The sequence below is a fragment of the Phytophthora sojae genome (assembly GCF_000149755.1).
Source record: "Phytophthora sojae unplaced genomic scaffold PHYSOscaffold_7, whole genome shotgun sequence".
In the NCBI taxonomy this organism is placed as follows: Eukaryota; Oomycota; class Peronosporomycetes; order Peronosporales; family Peronosporaceae; genus Phytophthora; species Phytophthora sojae.
Window position 1 is genome coordinate 1306913 of NW_009258121.1, and position 16630 is coordinate 1323542.

At 53.0% G+C, this 16630-nt stretch overlaps 6 protein-coding genes and 1 non-coding gene across 7 annotated transcripts; 5 read left to right on the forward strand and 2 right to left on the reverse strand.

The window, feature by feature from the left end:
• Nucleotides 1–1366: 1366 nt before the first annotated feature.
• Nucleotides 1367–3356, reverse strand: PHYSODRAFT_336373 (hypothetical protein; the record flags this gene model as incomplete). The annotated part of the gene is made up of 5 exons (XM_009533914.1): nt 1367–1494; nt 1843–1951; nt 2077–2451; nt 2617–2826; nt 3084–3356. 5 exons carry the CDS (start codon nt 3354–3356, stop codon nt 1367–1369), a joined length of 1095 nt encoding a protein of 364 aa, XP_009532209.1.
• Nucleotides 3357–3880: 524 nt separating this feature from the next.
• PHYSODRAFT_t1257 lies at nt 3881–3950 on the forward strand. Its single transcript has one exon. It is a non-coding gene; the product is annotated as a tRNA-Ile (tRNA).
• Nucleotides 3951–3999: 49 nt separating this feature from the next.
• On the reverse strand, nt 4000–4419 carry PHYSODRAFT_517852 (hypothetical protein; the record flags this gene model as incomplete). Its single annotated transcript, XM_009533915.1, has 1 exon — nt 4000–4419. A coding segment is annotated over one exon (420 nt), but the record flags the coding sequence as incomplete, so codon positions are not given.
• Nucleotides 4420–7278: 2859 nt separating this feature from the next.
• On the forward strand, nt 7279–9094 carry PHYSODRAFT_515387 (hypothetical protein; the record flags this gene model as incomplete). Its single annotated transcript, XM_009533916.1, has 2 exons — nt 7279–7587; nt 7679–9094. 2 exons carry the CDS (start codon nt 7279–7281, stop codon nt 9092–9094), a joined length of 1725 nt encoding a protein of 574 aa, XP_009532211.1.
• Nucleotides 9095–9579: 485 nt separating this feature from the next.
• PHYSODRAFT_286890 (cysteine protease) lies at nt 9580–12572 on the forward strand. The gene has a single exon (XM_009534790.1). The coding sequence runs from the start codon at nt 10124–10126 to the stop codon at nt 10781–10783; it is 660 nt and encodes a 219-aa protein (XP_009533085.1). The 5' UTR covers nt 9580–10123; the 3' UTR covers nt 10784–12572.
• On the forward strand, nt 11571–11819 carry PHYSODRAFT_517902 (hypothetical protein; the record flags this gene model as incomplete). Its single annotated transcript, XM_009533917.1, has 1 exon — nt 11571–11819. A coding segment is annotated over one exon (249 nt), but the record flags the coding sequence as incomplete, so codon positions are not given.
• On the forward strand, nt 11959–16627 carry PHYSODRAFT_518068 (hypothetical protein; the record flags this gene model as incomplete). The annotated part of the gene is made up of 2 exons (XM_009533918.1): nt 11959–12521; nt 15826–16627. Coding segments are annotated over 2 exons (1365 nt in total), but the record flags the coding sequence as incomplete, so codon positions are not given.
• Between the last annotated feature and the right edge of the window lie 3 nt (nt 16628–16630).

The following is a 16630-nucleotide window of genomic DNA, read 5'->3' on the forward strand; positions in this document are numbered from 1 at the left end:
AGAACTTCTCAGGCGGATACACCAGAAGATGTCCGCCCGAGATGGCGTGTGTTCCTTGTGACAATCCCTCTCGGGTCGTTTGTCTTCGAACCAAGGAGCTCGGCCGTGTTGGTGAGTTCTTGTACACTGTTGGGTTTCTGAGCGGGGTGCGATACGTACTTCCAAACATAGCCCCTACGACTCTGGACGATAACCACAAATACAGAGTTATACACAATACAAATATCCGTCAATTATTCTTTCGGACCCTCGGACGGTGGATCACTACTCTAGTCAACTAACGAGTCGTATCCAGAGTCCTGGTCAACACTGGGCGACTTCAAACGCGCACCCCTCCCAAATGTACTGAGCGAAAATAACCAACATCAATACCCTACCACACAATAGGCTTCCAGCCAAGTCCCAGGCGGCGCTATTCACTCCGCCCGAGATGTAATCGATAATATGAAATACAGGACCTCGCTCTGGGCGAGAATACGGCTGCAACTAGGAAATGAAATTGGCGGATCACCCTGAGACGCCTGTACGCCCCAGTTCCCTTACCTAACTTGGCGTATTTACTTCAGGGAGAGATCCCACCACCCGCGGTGCCCAGTCATCCTGCGCTTCCTGCTCTTCTTGGCGGCTTGTGGGTTTGAGGGGAAAACGAACTCTGTTTACCCTTTTACTCTGTGGCTATCTTCCTGTAACTTAGACATGCATTCTGCTTTTCACTTGATTTCACTATACCGCGGTTGACGTCGACATCCCGGCTGAGCCAAAATCCAGTGTAGAGTCGTGGGTACAAATCACCTCCTTCAACGTTCCACGGAATCTTTGCCGGTCTGCCTGGTCGGTCGGAAACATCTTGACTTGAGTATACCTTCATCGTATCTCCCAGACTTACACCCGGCCAGAGTCGCAAAAATGAGTTAGCGACTCGGCCAGGGTCGCTGGTCGATATGCATCCTGGGCGAGTCATCGCCGGGTCCCAGATCCTTGTACTTGTCCCGCAATCCACAATGTCCGGGCGCACCATTTCAGCCAATCAGCTTGTGCCCAGACGAAAACCCAATTTTCCATCTTGTCAAATACGATCGCTAACGACTACGAGGAGGATCGAACTGGGCAATTTATACCTTGTGCTTCCTTCGCTGTGAGTCGGGCTTTAGAGTATGAATACGTTTGGATTCGCGTAACATGTCCAGGATTGAAGCCCGAACAATAACTTGACGATGACGTTTTTTTTCTTTCAATCAAGCGACTACTTACTCTAGGTATTGAATGCTGTTACAACAGACTTCGTAGAAGTATTTGTCGTGTTTACTATCTAGCGGTGTATGACTGAATTCAAGTCATCGTACGCCCGTTAGCGCGAATAGCCTGTTTAGGAGACGGGGGTGGTGGATACTGTGGCGTCGAAAGCACCGTCATAAGCATCTTCAGTGCCCAGGTACTTGTACTTGATGTCACTAGGCGTGGTCAAATTGAGCGGCGGCATCTCGTCCAACACGCCTTATCCAACCGCTTAAGAGCTCCTCCATTGGCTACATAGGACACAAGCAGCTTCATGCCGCACGGCTCCCAAACAATCCCGTGTGTTGTGTGGTTGAACGTGATCAGCTCCTTGTTGTAGGACGTCAAACAGATTTTCTGCGAATTTGGGCGGGGTAATTGCGTCCAATGTGCTGCACAACAGCAGAGTGCTGGCTGGACTGGGAATTACAGTGCTCTTGTTCCAGTACTGATCCCGCTGGTACGTTATTGCATTCGCCTCGTAGTTCCCGTAACCCAACTTATTGCACCACAGGGACTTATCCTTTGTGAAAGCGCAATACACCCGAGGAAAGGTGTAAAAGGCACCATTTGGCAGCTTCTTGCTGGTAAGGCGGGCGTTCATTTCATCCACCGACGACCCGGGGATTTCCCACATCTCCGAGAACGCGATCAAGTTGTACAACTGGCCCGAAGCCTACGCGTCGCCCTGAGTTGTAGACTGAAGCTCGTTATGCAGAGCGTCATAGAAATTGTTGAGCACGTCAATGTCGTCGAGCGCACAGCGACTCAGTCTGTCGACAAGCGGCGGGATCAGCGTACGCCACCCTCATCGTCAAGTAGTGAGCCAAGAGTTCTCCGAAACTTGAACGAAGGCGTTGCTTTGCGATTGCTGGCTTTGTTGAACACCAGTGTAGCGCAGGTCGAGTTGGGGTTCATATCGAATTGCACCAGAAGGTCTTCCAGTGTCTCAGGGAGACTTTTCGTCGCAAAATGGGGATGACAATTGTTGTCCTCCGCACACAGATCCAAAACGTGGTCACCGACCCCACCAAAGTTGATTTCCCCATGGGAGAAGTACGCGAAATTGTCCGCGGAAGCACGTGTCGTCGTGAAAATACTATCCAGTACATACCCTGACATCTCTCTTCGCACCCAGTCGTCACCCGCGCCTGTCCTCCGTGACGCAAGGATCGCCTGCGTGAGTAGGTTCAGTCAGTCTTCGCTCAGAGAGCACCTAGGTACACTTTCAGCCTCCTACGGCCTCCTCCAGGGCGCTACATGTCTAGTTTGTAAAGCCAGGATCGGTCTCAGTTCGCATTTTACCAGCTACTACACAAGCGGGCTTGGCAACCCAGTGACCTCGGGAGGGGCAAGATGCATCAGCCGCTCTGTCACAGTCGTGCCGTAGCTCACGCCGTACACAATCGTGCTGGCGCCATTCGTGTGCTTGGCGATGAAAGTTTTCACGTCCGTGGCAGCGCTTGTGATGGAAAACGCTGCCAGATCGGCGTACGGAAATGACAACGTCTTAGCACAGGCGGCTACTTCCGTAGGGTCAATGCTGCCACCCTTGAGAGAACAAGTTGTTTGAACCTGCGCGGCCACACAGTCGAGCAACGTGCTGCGTCCAACGCCACTATAGTCGATTGTGTAGGCGCCGTTCCGTTGAGCTTTGTGTGCAGATCTAAAATCAGCGCGTCTTCTGTCGAGTTCAAGGTAGGTGCCGACAATTGCGACTTTTGTATTGCAGCGTTGCAGGGAAATATTGTGAAGTACTACTTACTGGTAGATGATGGTAGACCTGGTCCGCCCGTCAAAATCCACACATTAGCTGTGTTCTCGGCATTGCACACGGCCGGCAGTCGATTCACGAAGATGTCGATCTCTGAGTCTTCAGGGGAGTCACAGATGCCAGGGTAGCACAGTGGCGCTATGTAGATAGCACACTCGGCCTTCTGGCCGCTGGAAATCCCATTATCCGAGAATGTGAACTCGGCACACGGATACCAGCAATTCAGCTGGTCGGTGGTCACCGTGGTCCTTCCCGCCGTGACTTGGGCAACTGAAATCGCCAATCCGATGGCATTACGAAGCTTCATGACGCCTCGTTGTTCGAAGGCGGTCGATTCGGAAATGAGAGCTTGGATAGAGATATTTCCGTCGTTATGACGATGATTACTCTTGTTAAACATGCTTTACGGTTCCTCGCTCGCTGGAGAACACAATGCACAGTACTGCACTCTGCTGTACCAGATAGAAGAGATCACCACGTAATGTATGATGTCGCATCAGTTGTGGTTGGATTCTTGTTGTTTTCACAGTAATTGGCAGATTTCGGACCGGAATCCGGAACCTGTCAAGCCTGCAATAGACCCACACTGGCGCCACATAAAAAACCTCGTTCCAATCAACGTCGACTTATTCATTCCGGGCGGGAGTGTAAAGGGCTAAAGGCAGCACGGCGGACAACAGCGCAGCAGCAGATCGACGGAGGCAAGAATGCGGTCGGCATGGAGTGCGCAGCGGTATGGCGGCGGTGACGGCAGCGGACAGCGACAGCGTGGCAGACAGTGGCGACGCAGACAGCTGTGGATCTCCGGAGGTAGGTCGTCTTACTCTCCACGCCCCCGTAGCTCAGCGGCAGAGCGGGAGGTTATGCCTCCAGGTCGCTGGTTCGACTCCAGCCGGGGGCAATCGTGCTCTGTGTGTTGCTTGTGCTTTGTGCGTGCTTGTAGGCGAGCGCTAAGCCAGATCCGAAGCCCCCCATTGGTGCGATGCAGGCGTACAAGTGTCCACAACAGTGCCACTGGCTTTGAGCGCTAAATATTGGGCGCCAAGCGTGCGGTATGCGTCGGGATGCGAGGTACGCAGCTGGCGCCAGCGCTCGCGTAACGAAGACGCTTTGTGTGTAGGTTTCTTTTGGTCGAAGGAGTGCAGCCGCGCGTTGACGGTGGAGTCCATGGCCAAGGCAAGCGTCCAAATCTCGTCTTTCCAGTGCTGGTAAGCCGCGACATCGGATCGACTGGGTTGCTTCGGTATCTGGAATGGCACTTGGTAAAGTATTGCCATGATGTTGCTCGCAGCCTTTGCCTCTGCTCGTTTGTTCTGCTCTTTCTTACCCTTAACGGTTTCCCAGATGTGGTTAGTATACCAGTTGAGCAGCGATCACGCGAGCGTCGACGCTGTTGCAGGCGCTGGAGCTGAGAGCTCGACGGCAGTAGTGAATGAAGCGCTGGCGGAAGGAGGTGGAGCGTCGATAGAACCAAGAGGCAGTCGGGCGTGCGCATCTTCAAGCCGGCCGGATGCTCACCAATTGCGTGAGCATGTTCTCCAGCGTCGAGGACAGCAGCGAGTCACCGCCAGCAGCAGCGTTACCGAGCTGTGCGTGGTTCGTAGTTTGCCAGTGATCTCGCAGATGCTTACCCCACTTACAACATTTGCGCGTTGTTATATAGGAGCCTAAGCGTTAGTTTACAGCCGTGATGCCCCGGTTCGGCTCGTAGACATAGCGAGTGACAAACAAACACATTAGACCCAGCGCTCTCTGTGGCTTCGAGGACGGACTCGAGGTGCATCAAGAGGGGGGCGAACGTCGCATCGACCGCGTCCAACGCGATGTTAAATCGATGATCGTGAAAGCCAAGGACATGGCGGTACAGCTCGTCGCGCAGTGTCATGAGCTGTCCATACTCAGCTTCAGAGAGTCGCTGGTAGAGGTCATAAATAGACGGCGTTGTCGCGGGTAAGTCTGGAGATTGGAACCCTTCCAGGACTTTAGCCACACTCTGATATTCTTTTGAAGTTGTCCCAAGGTAGGCAAATGCTTTCGTCAAAGATTCCAGCAGCCACGCGCCTCGGGTTGATATCCACTGGATCGCCAGCTTCGGCGATGCGCAGCAGCACCGCGACGAAGAGAATGGCTGGTCATCCCCGAAATAATACGTTGGCTCGCCGAAGGCGGCATCGCCTTCAAGGTATCCTTAATGATCTCGGTAATGTAACTTGCTACGTTTGGCCGCTTTCTCTCTCGTTTCTCCGGGGGTTCGGCGCCTCTTTCGTTCTCTTTCTGCAGCCTTTCCCAGTACATGATGGCTTCTTCCTGAAAATAAGGCTGGCCTCCAGGAAGGTCCGACTCAGCAAACCGTGGGGCCAAGGGGAAGAGATGCTCAGAGGGCTCATCGTAGCATATGAACAACAGGTCAAACGCGTGAAGCATGCACTGCTGCCAGCGCTCGGGTGACTTACAAATTGACACGCCCTGTACAACCCAGGTCTTAATCCGGGCGATATGCAGGAAAAGCTCTCCAGAGGCGGCGATTGAAAGTTGTTGCTTGCGTGCGAAGCATGTATCGATAGCCCGCCCAAATGTATGCCACATCATTGTCAAAAGCGCAGCATCATGCACAGACTTAAGACCAGTTGTTACATCGGCATGAGTCACGAGAAATCCCACTAGACCACACAAATCACCAATTGTACACCCTGGGGCGTCATTCGTTTGAACGTTGGCGCGAAGATTGCGTTCCTCAATGTGACTTGCCATCTTGTCCCTGATTTTTGCGATCCTCTTGGAGTCGGTTAGCGACGTAGTGTAGCGCTCTCGTAGGAGATTGACGACTTGTGAGAAGTAGCCAAGACCTGTTGCCTTCGCCAGTAATCCGTCGGCAGCACGGGGTCTGTTACTTTTTCGAGTCTGTATGAAGATTGAAAAAACTGTTAGCAATGAATAAAAGTTTTGAGTAGGTACACTAGCATCATCACAATGCGCTTGATGTATATCATCGAGCGAAGCCTTAGTCAGGCTCATGGAGTTAAGAAATTCCTCGAAAAGCTTCTCGGCAGCTAGCTCCTGGCTGATCGTGCCAGCTGGAGTGTCAAGCCCGCGTGATGCCCTCCGCATCGTGGCTGTTGCGGGAGATCGAGAATGAGCACGAGTTCAGCTATAATCTATTTAAAAACCATCGCAAACTATCGAACCTTTAAATTGCCTGTCTTTCTGGCAGAGCAGTGCTATTATCGGATAAGTTGCAGTCTATATAAATGTTTGTATACTTTCTTATTAGATAATTCCTTGCGATTCCGAGCAATTCCGGAAATAAGCTGGGACACACTTAACCTAACCCTAACCCCAACAAGATTTTTTTTGGATAAAAGTAAGGACCAAATTTGGGGCAGCCCGGTTGACCTCATTTTAACATGTAAGAAGCAATGTCAGGTATGGATAGAAAGGTCTGCATTCGGTCTACACGAGGATCGGATCAGTATGTGCTAGAGTTGTGGCGTCTTCGCGCAGCAGCTCCACCAAAAAGGTCATTCGGAGCGTATCCTCCTTAAGTTAAGGACAAAAATAGCTCGGTCAATAGTAGAAACAAGTGAAACCGTCGGCGACCCTTCGCGCCCAATGGACGCCCACCGTCAGCTCTCTGGAACCGTACTTAAGTGGGTGCATACAAATGTTAAGATAGTTTTATCCTTAACCGGCCAGTTAAGGATAAAATGTTCCCAAAATCGAGGCCGCCGGGTTTGTTTCTGTCCTTATTTTAAGGATAAAACTTGTTGGGGCTAATACTCTGTGATTGGGTATAATTCACTGTAGTCCTTGCGTTCGCGTTGCGGATTGAGCCATGCCCCTGCAGTCTCTGTATGAGGGGTGGGGTGTCCGGCCAAAATACTCTTAATGCAATGATTGCAATTATTTACGTGTTCGCGTAGCCAAAATACTCTTATCCTACATTAATTCAGTTTGGTCATCCAATATGCGTTATACCTATTCTGGCTTCTGTTTGTCATCATTTTTGCCGTTACAAGAGTTTACTCTAAATCCCGTTGATTTTTTTTTGATTTGTATTCCTCTAGCCCTGGCACAGTGAACTGGACATCGTAACGTCGACATCTCCAGCTCGGATACGACAAGGATGCCGTGTTGACATGGGTGTGACGATCCATTCGTCCGTAAACGACGATACCCATGCTTTCATTCCCACATTTACCAACAACTCGCTCAACCGGCTCGTGGTGCCCATGCGAACCCCTTTCATCATCGGGTTGGCGACTGCAATTGCCCACATCGCCGCGGGGTCCAACACGGCCGGAAGCCAACTAAACGGCTGGTACCCGTGCGCGGAGTACACCTTCTCGGACGACGGAACTTCCAGCGGTCAGAATGCAGAGTGTGCTGTCTACAATGCGCCGCAGTGCTACCCTGGCATCTGTGACTCGGTCAACTCGAAAATCGACGTCTTCGTGAAGCGTCTGCCGGCTGGGGGTAACAACCCCAACAAGGCAACCAACGTCTGGCTGGTGGAAGGTGGAAGGTGGACCGGGACGCGGGTCGTCTTCCTGTAAGTATGATTTTTAAGCGTTTTTGTAGCCCCCCCCCCAGCTCTAATCTAATATTTACTTTGCAAATGCTGTAGTGGAGTCTATGATGCTTGACCTGTACGCGAAGCTCAACGCAACGGTGAATGTGTACGCCATGGACCATCGAGGCTCTGGACGGAGCACGATGCTCGACTGTGTGGCCGCGCAGGCTCAGACAACAGGCTCCCCCAAGGGCAGAGACTTCGACCCCACGGAAGTGGCTGCGTGTGCGAAGTCGCTGTCGTTCAAGTACAAGGACCTCGCTGCCTTCTCAATCACCAGCGCCGCTACTGATCTGTCAATCTTCATCTCCACGTACACGAATGGCGCCAGCACGATCGTGTACGGCACGAGCTACGGGTCGGCAGTGGTTGAACGCCTGATGCACCTGGCCCCTCTTGAGGTGACTGGATATGTGATGGACGGCATTTCGACCACGCCTGGCGCTCCAGCGGACGAATCTGAGTACTTTTCACAGTGGGACGTGAATTACGGCGCAGTCGGAGACTATTTCTTGTCCTTCTGCGAGCAACAGAGCGTATGCAGCTCCCATTTTGAGAAGAAAAGTCTGCCAGATACGCTTAAAGAAGTCCTCACCAAGTTCGACAAAGACCCCAACTCGACCTGTGCTGCGCTTGTGACCGACAAAACTACTACGTGGGGCGACGTGAAGCCGTCTTTCAAGGTGCGGGAGGCGCTGGGGTACATTCTCAACAGCCCCAAGAAGCGGAGACTGATCGCTCCGATCGTCTACAGACTGAACCGCTGCTCGCCCGACGACGTCGACAGCATCGGCAACTTCCTCGACGTTCTGAACTCCGACATGACCTACACCACTCAAAACGAGATCTACAACTCGAACCTGCTCTTCTTCCTCATCGTCTTCTCGGAGATGTGGGAGTTCCCCGGCCCGTCGGTCGCTGAAATGAATGCCCGCTTTGGTAGCACAAAGCTCTCGGACGGGACGTTTTACAAGCTCGCGCCGGTGTATTGCGCGTTCTCGAAGGATAACTCCAAGTGGTGTGAGGACTTGGGCTATGGAGACTACGAGGCCAACGCGATCATGTACGAACGCGACCAGTACTGGAACAAGAGCGCCACGATCCCCAGTCAAGCCAGCGTGTTGCTCATGAGCAGCAAACTGGACGCCAAGACGCCGCACAGGTTCGCCGAGTCGCTGCTGGACGTTCTTGAAGGAGACAACAAAGAGCTGGTGACGTTCAACTACACGGAGCATGGAACTATGTCGTGGTCGTTCCTCGTGGATGGAATCTACACGGGTGAGACGTGCGGCTTGGATATTTTCGCGTCGTACGTGAGCAACGGCGGAGACCTGGACAAGCTGGACAAGTCGTGTCTGGACGAGATGCCGCCGCTCAATCTCACTACGCCAATCGACTACCAGTACATCTACCTGAGCACGGACGACGCCTACGACGGCACCTTCAACGCGACCGTGACGACTGTCTACAACTAAGTGGAGCAGCACTCGGGATTGAAGAGCAACTTTCGTTCAAACATATTCAATGACAACACGGATACGAACTGTCGGACGGCGTCTTTTTGTCACGTTTTTAAATTTTGAGACCCCCCCCCTCCTCATAACCGCGACCAATCTGGACAGTGATGGCTACAAACTGCAGTCTATCGTACAGACCCCCCCCCCCCCCCTGAAGAGAAGGAGCGCATCTTCTTTGTTGGATGAGACCGTGCACTGATTAGCCATCAAATCGGACCAGCATGGCGTCCGTCCTGCAGACGTCACTTGCGCTCCGAGCCGCTCAAGATGAAGCGCTCCTTCTCCTTCCCCCTCCTCATCGCTGCGTTGGCGACGCTGTCCGCTCCCTCGTCGGCCGCGCCGATGTGTTCTCGCACGTGGAAGCAGCGCGAGCACCTGCACCCGAAGGCGCACTCTTTACCTACCCTCACTGAGGCGCAGGTGCTCGAGCTCAGAGCCCTCCCCAAGCAGCTGGACTGGTGCGAGCGTGGCATGTGCACGCCCTCGTGGAACCAGCACATCCCGCAGTACTGCGGCTCGTGCTTCGCCCACGGGGCGCTGTCCGCGGCGCAGGACCGCATCAAGATGATGCACCGCGCGCTGGGCCGCGTCGGCCCGGACGTGCAGCTCGGGCGGCAGACGTTCCTCAACTGCGGGCCGGCGCACGGCCTGTCGGACGGCTGCGGGGGCGGCGAGCCGTCCGACGTCTTCGAGTTCATGCACCACTACGGACTGCCGGACGAGACGTGCGTGCCCTACAGCGCCACGGACTACCGCAAGTACACGGACACCAACGGCACGTGCCCCCCGGAGGGCTATTGCATGAAGTACGTAGCCAAGGCAACTTCAACTTGGCAAGCCAGATATTAATTGCTGTGCTCTGTTTTGTATTCTGCTAGTTGCATCACGACGCCCGACCACCCACAGGGTCCGCACTGCTTCCCGGTCAAGACGGTGGTGCGGTACCGAGCCAAGGAGTACGGCCGCGTGGCGGGGGAGCACGCTATGATGAAGGAGCTGCTTAAGGGCCCTATTACGTGCGGCATTGCCTGCAGCGACGAGTTCACCTTCAACTACTCGGCGGGCGTGTTCCACGACAAGACGGGCTTCCTGGACATCGACCACGACGTGGAGATCGTCGGCTGGGGCGAGGAGGCCGACGGCACCAAGTTCTGGAACGTGCGCAACTCGTGGGGGACCTACTGGGGCATGAAGGGCTTCTTCAAGATCGTGCGCGGCGTCAACAACCTCGGCATTGAGTCCGACTGCCACTGGGTGAACCCCGACATCTCGGACGAGGAGCTCGTCTTCTCGCAGACGACGCCTCTGTATGGCGGTTCTCTCTGGGGGATCGTGCCCTTCGCCAAGGGAGCTGCGACCTCGCACCCCATCAACTCGACGGCTGACGTCGTGCTCAGCAACCTGCCGTTGCAGTCCGAGGAGCTGCCACTTGAGACGACGACGGGGTTGAGTGAGAACTCGGAGGAGATCGAAACGGTGGCGCTTCGCACCGCGGAGGAGAAGGAGGTGGAGGCCGCGGGTGTTCAGAACGAGGGCTTTAGCTTTTCTCTTTTTGCACTATTCGCGGCGCTCATTGCACTGGGCACCGTGATCAGCAACGTGGTCTCGAGGTTCTCGCGCAGTGAAGCCTACAACCGTCTGATCTAAGTTTTCGGTGGTCAGCCAAAAAATGAGAGGCTGTAGAAGGAAGTTGAGAGAGAATGAAGAATGCCATGACACGCATTGCAGTACACCGCAGTTTGTGTGCGCATGTTGATTACCTTTTCCCTCGAGATGAATTCTCGTCCTACCTTCAGAGAAGTACCGTTCTCCGCAAGAAAAAAAAATGAATCGAAGGTAACCGAAGTAGCACACACAGCGACGGAAAATTAACCTCCACATGTGATGGAAACCAAGTCAGATTTTAGTTCTTAAAATAGTAAATTTATTAAGTCATTAAAGAAAAAGATGGCTTCAGGATCACAAGGGGTACATGTACGGACCGAACCTCATCTTCCAGAGTAAACGATAACGGCAAGAAGGATGGCGGAAGAAAGAAAGCCAGAAGCGGTATAACGCGTAATGGATGGACGGACCGGTGACAACAACAAAGACTACACACACCACTGATTAACATCATCCAGCACCTGCCGATCTTTCACTTCAATTGCATTCCTTCCCGTCGTATGCCATTTCTTGCGACGGATTTTTGTTTCGCAGAATAATCACCCATCGTGTCTGTTTTCATGAGCCGGGCCTCCCCACAACGAGAACCTCAACTCGGATACGCCCTCTGCAGTGAGGTGTTCAAGTTCTCATTTCCAAATTATCCGGTCCCAGGTCAAAACTTACTGCGGAATTCGCTGCACCATGAAGATTCGTCATGTCATCGGGTTGACAATTTCAATTGCCCAAGTGTCTGTCTGCAGGAACCAACACGACGGCCACCAACCTACTGAATGGCTGGTACCCGTGCGCCGAGTTCACCTTCTCGGATGACGGGACTTCTACCGGCCAGAATGCCGAGTGTGCTGTCTACACCGCGCCAATGTGCTACCCTGGCATTTGCGACCCCCTCGAATCCGACAACTCCAAGATGGACATCTTCGTCAAGCGACTGCCGGCCGTGAGCAATGCCGACAACGCAACGAACGTTTGGGTTTTAACTGGTGGCTTGGGCCGAGCATCCACTTCCCGTGAGTAGTCATTGTCCCTTAACCTTTGACGTCTTCTTCAGAGCTAACCTCATATTTGTCCGTCCTCATTTTTCTTTCAACGCTACAGGGGAGTCTCTGGTACTGGACGTGCACACGAACCTCAACGGAACTGCTAACGTGTACACCCTGGATTATCGTGGCACTGGACGTAGCACGCTGCTCGACTGTGTGGCTGCGCAAGCTCTGACGACCGGATCCCCAAGCAGTAGGGACGTCGACCCTACCGAAATCGCTGCGTATGCGAAAGCGCTGGAGATCGAGTACAACGACTTGGCAGTTTTCTCCATCACAAGTACCGCTACTGATCTGGCGACGCTCATTTCCAAGTACACGAACGGCGCCAGCACGATTGTGTACGGAGCGAGCTACGGATCAACTTTAGCTACACGTCTCATGCATATGAACCCTCCCGAGGTGGCGGGGTATGTGCTGGACGGCATTGCCTCCGTGCCAGGAGCTCCAGCGGGCAAGTTTGAGTACCTTTCAACGTACGAAACGGACTTTGGTGAGGTTGGCGACCATTTCTTGAATCTCTGCGCACTAGACAGCGCATGCAGTACCCATTTCTCGAAGAAAAGTCTGTCGGACACGCTTGAGGACCTCCTCGTGCAGTTTGATAAGGATCCGAGCTCGACATGTGCTGCGCTGGTGAGCAACAAAACCAGCAGCTGGAGCAGCGTGAAGGCTTCGTTCCAGTTGCGCGAGACTCTCGGGACAATGCTCAACAGTGAGGTGGAGCGAACAATGATCCCTCCCGTCGTGTACCGGCTGAATCGCTGCTTGTCTGAAGATGTCGAGGTCATGAGCAACTTTTACGACTTTATCAACTCTGTCACCGGCTCTGGTGGAGAGAGCGACGCGTACACGTCGATCCTGCTGTACAAGCTTATCATGTTCTCCGAGCTATGGGAGTTGCCGGGACCGTCGGTGGCTGAAATGAATGCTCGATTCGGCAGTACGAAGCTCTCGGACGGAACCATTTACCAGCTGACTCCGATGTATTGCGCGTACTCGAAGGATAAAGCGCAGTGGTGCGACGAATTAGGCTACGAGAGTTACGAAGCGAGGGCGGTCATGTACGAGCGCGACCAATACTGGAACAAGAGCGTCGCGATTCCCAGTCAAACCAGCACTCTTGTGCTAAGCAGCAAATTGGACGGAATTACTCCGCACAAATACGCCGAATATCTGTTGGACGCACTTGAAGGAGACAACAAGGAGCTGATCACGTTCAACTACTCGACGCACGGGACTCTTGGGGGCACGTTGCTCAGCGACAGCGCTTCGTTGAGTGACACTTGCGGTATGAGGCTGCTTGTGTCCTATGTGACTAGTGGGGGAGACTTGCAAAGGCTGGATAAATCTTGCGTGAACGAGATGCCACCGCTCAATTTGACCACGCCGAGGGAGGATCAATACAGCTGCCTGGGCACGAAAGATGCTTATGACGGCGCGCTCGACGCGAGTTTGCTACAGTAGGGAAGTGAAGGTGCTCGAGAACTATCCCAGTTATAGATTGAGGAGCTTTGAGGGCCTTGATACTTTTGAAAAATACAGAGTTTGGAGTTGCCTCGCTAGATAAGTCACCGCTCTAGTTCCAGGAGTTCTGGTCTGTTGGATCGACTTCTAAGTGATTGCCCGCCAAAGTCGTGTAGAGAGGTGCTTTTTATTATACATATCCAACAGCGCCAAACGATGCACAACATTAAAAAAAAAAACACACACACACACACAACAAGAATCCTCACGCATAGATGCAGACACGGAAGGGGTACGTGATCGTTTGAGTAAACCATAACGGCACAAAAGATGACGAAAAGAAGCCAGAACAAGTATAACGCGTACTGGATGTCCAACCGAATCCCTGACAAGAACGAAGCCAGCATGCACCACTGATGCAACATCACATAGCCCTTTACCCTACGTATGGATAATAGGTATGCACAGTTACTGTACTACATGTAGTATATAGCGCAAAGCATGCAACAGCTTTCTGCTAGATCATTGAAAGTAATCATCCGACTTTTAACCCCCGTCACAACGACCGCTGCAACTCGGATAGGCGCTTCACGCCGCACAGAGTCCTGTGCTACGCTTTTATTCCTGAATGTACTGCCTCCAACAAACGACCTAGGCGTTTTTAGCTGCCATGAAGCTTCGTCGCGCCTTCGGGTGGGCTGTGGCAATCACCCAAATCTCTGCAGTAACAACCACGAAGGCCACCGACCAACTGGATGGCTGGTATCCGTGCGCTGCGTTCACCGATTCGGATGACGGATCTTCTACCGGTCTGAAGGCAGAGTGTGCCATCTACAAGGCGCCTTTGTGCTACCCTGGCATTTGCAACCCCCTCAAGTCTGAAGATGCGAAGATCGACATCTTCGTGAAGCGAATTCTGGCTACAGGAATCAAAGCTGAAGAGGCAACTAACGTCTGGTTCCTCCAAGGTGGACCGGAAGCTTGAGCCCTCCTTTTAATTGTTGGTACATATAAAACTAGTTCTGTGTTCAGAACGGGGACTTTCACGACGGTGCCTATATTTAAGAAAAACAGTTTGAGGAGTTCTCAAACCATCTACAACATGACAGTGAAAAGCCCTCATTGAGCCCCAACATGGACTAGTGGATGAAGATGCATCCCGATCGTCTGAGTAAACCATAACGGCGAAAAAGATGGCCAAAAGAAGCCAGAATTGCTATAACGCGTTTTGGATGACCAAAACCGAATGGCTGACAAGAACGAAGACATCATGCAACACTGATGCAACATCACATAGCACCTGTTGCTCCCTGTACCCTTCGATTGGACAATAGCTATGCTCAGTTACTACAGTATAGCGCAAAACATGCTTCTGCAACATCATACAAAGTAATCATCCACCGGACTTTAAACCTCGTCACAACGACCGCTGCAGCTGGGATACAGGTAGACAGTCCACGCCGCATGGAGCTCTATCCTGTCTTTCATTCCTGGATCTTTGGCCTCTTGACTACGCACATCCTTTCAGCCGCCATGAAGCTCGTCAGGTTGGCGATGGCGATTGCCCAAGTCTCCACAGTGGCCAACGCAACGACGACCAACCAACTGGATGGCTGGTATCCGTGCGCCAAGTTTACCGAATCGGCCTACGGGCCTTCGACCGGTCAGATAGCCGAGTGCGCTATCTACATGGCGCCGTTGTGCTACCCTGGTATTTGTGACTCCTCCGAGTCCGAAGACTCAACGATCGACGTCTTCGTGAAGCGAATTCCAGCGGTGGGCGCCAATACCGACAAGGCGGCCAACGACTGGCTTCTAGAAGGCGGTCCGGGGGTGGCTGTAAGTACTGTTTATCGACCTCTGTAAGCCTTCTTGTCTCTAATCCTACATTCCTAACATTTCGTGTACAGTTGAGCAGGCTATGGCAGATCTGCACGCAAAACTCAACGGGACGGCGAACGTGTACACCATGGAATACCGTGGCGTTGGACGTAGCACGCGACTCGATTGTGTGGCCGCTCAGGTTCAAACCAGCGGCTCCCCCGATGGTTCTTATATTAATGCTAGCGAGGTGGCTGCTTGCGCGAAAGCACTGGAGTTCAAGTACTCCGACCTGTCTGCCTTCTCCATCACAAGTGCCGCTACCGATCTGGCGACTCTCATCTCTAAGTATACGAACGGCGCCAGCTCGATTGTGTACGGTGCGAGCTACGGCACGGCTGTGGTGGAACGTCTGATGCACCTGGCCCCTCCCGAGGTGACTGGATACGTGATGGACGGCATTTCAACCACCCCAGGAGCATCGGCCGACAAATTCGAGTACTTTTCAACCTACGAGCGAGACTTTGGCGAGGTGGGTGACCACGTTTTGTCGTTGTGCGCCAAAGACCGCGTATGCAAATCCCACTTCGCGAAGAAAAGTCTGCCAAACATGCTCAAACGCCTCATCAAGCGATTCGACTAGCATCCCGATTCGACCTGTGCGGTACTGGTGAACAACAAGGCAAAAAAGAGCAATGCGACGGCGTCGTTCAAGTTGCGGAAGACGCTGGGCAACCTTCTCCCGGGACCGGGGGAGCGAACATTGATTCCGCCCATCGTCTACAGACTGAGTCGATGCTCGGCTGAAGATGTCGAGGTCATGACCAATTTTTTCAACGTTCGGTATGGCGGTGGCAGCCCCGCCCAGTCAGACGAGTACTCGTCCGACCTCTTGGCGAACCTCATCATGTTCTCGGAGATGTGGGAGGTGCCTGGTCCGTCGTTGGATGAAATGAACGCCCGGTTTGCCGGCACGAAGCTGTCGGACGGATCGATTTACATCCTGGCTCCGGTGTATTGCGCCTTCACGAAGGATAAATCGGAATGGTGCAAACAGTTGGGCTTTGGAGACTACGAGGCGAATGCAATCTTGTACGAGCGCGATGAGTATTGGAACAAGTCAGCAACAATTCCCAGTCAAGCCAGTGTGCTACTGTTAAGCAGCAGGATGGACGCCAAGACGCCACACAAATACGCCCGGACGCTGCTGGATATACTCGACGGTGACAACAAGGAGCTGATCAGCTTCGATGATACAAACCACGTAGCGTTGCTGTGGTCATTCCTCGTCGATAACGATTACTCAAGTGAGACCTGCGGTATGAGGCTGCTTGCGTCTTATGTGAGCAGCGGCGGGAACTTGCAAAAGCTGGATAGATCGTGCGTGGATGAGATGCCACCGTTCAATTTGACCACGCCAAGCGAACTGAAGTACAAGTACCTGGGCACAGAAGACGCTTACGACGGTGCTTTCGACGCAAGCTTGCGACAGTAGTTA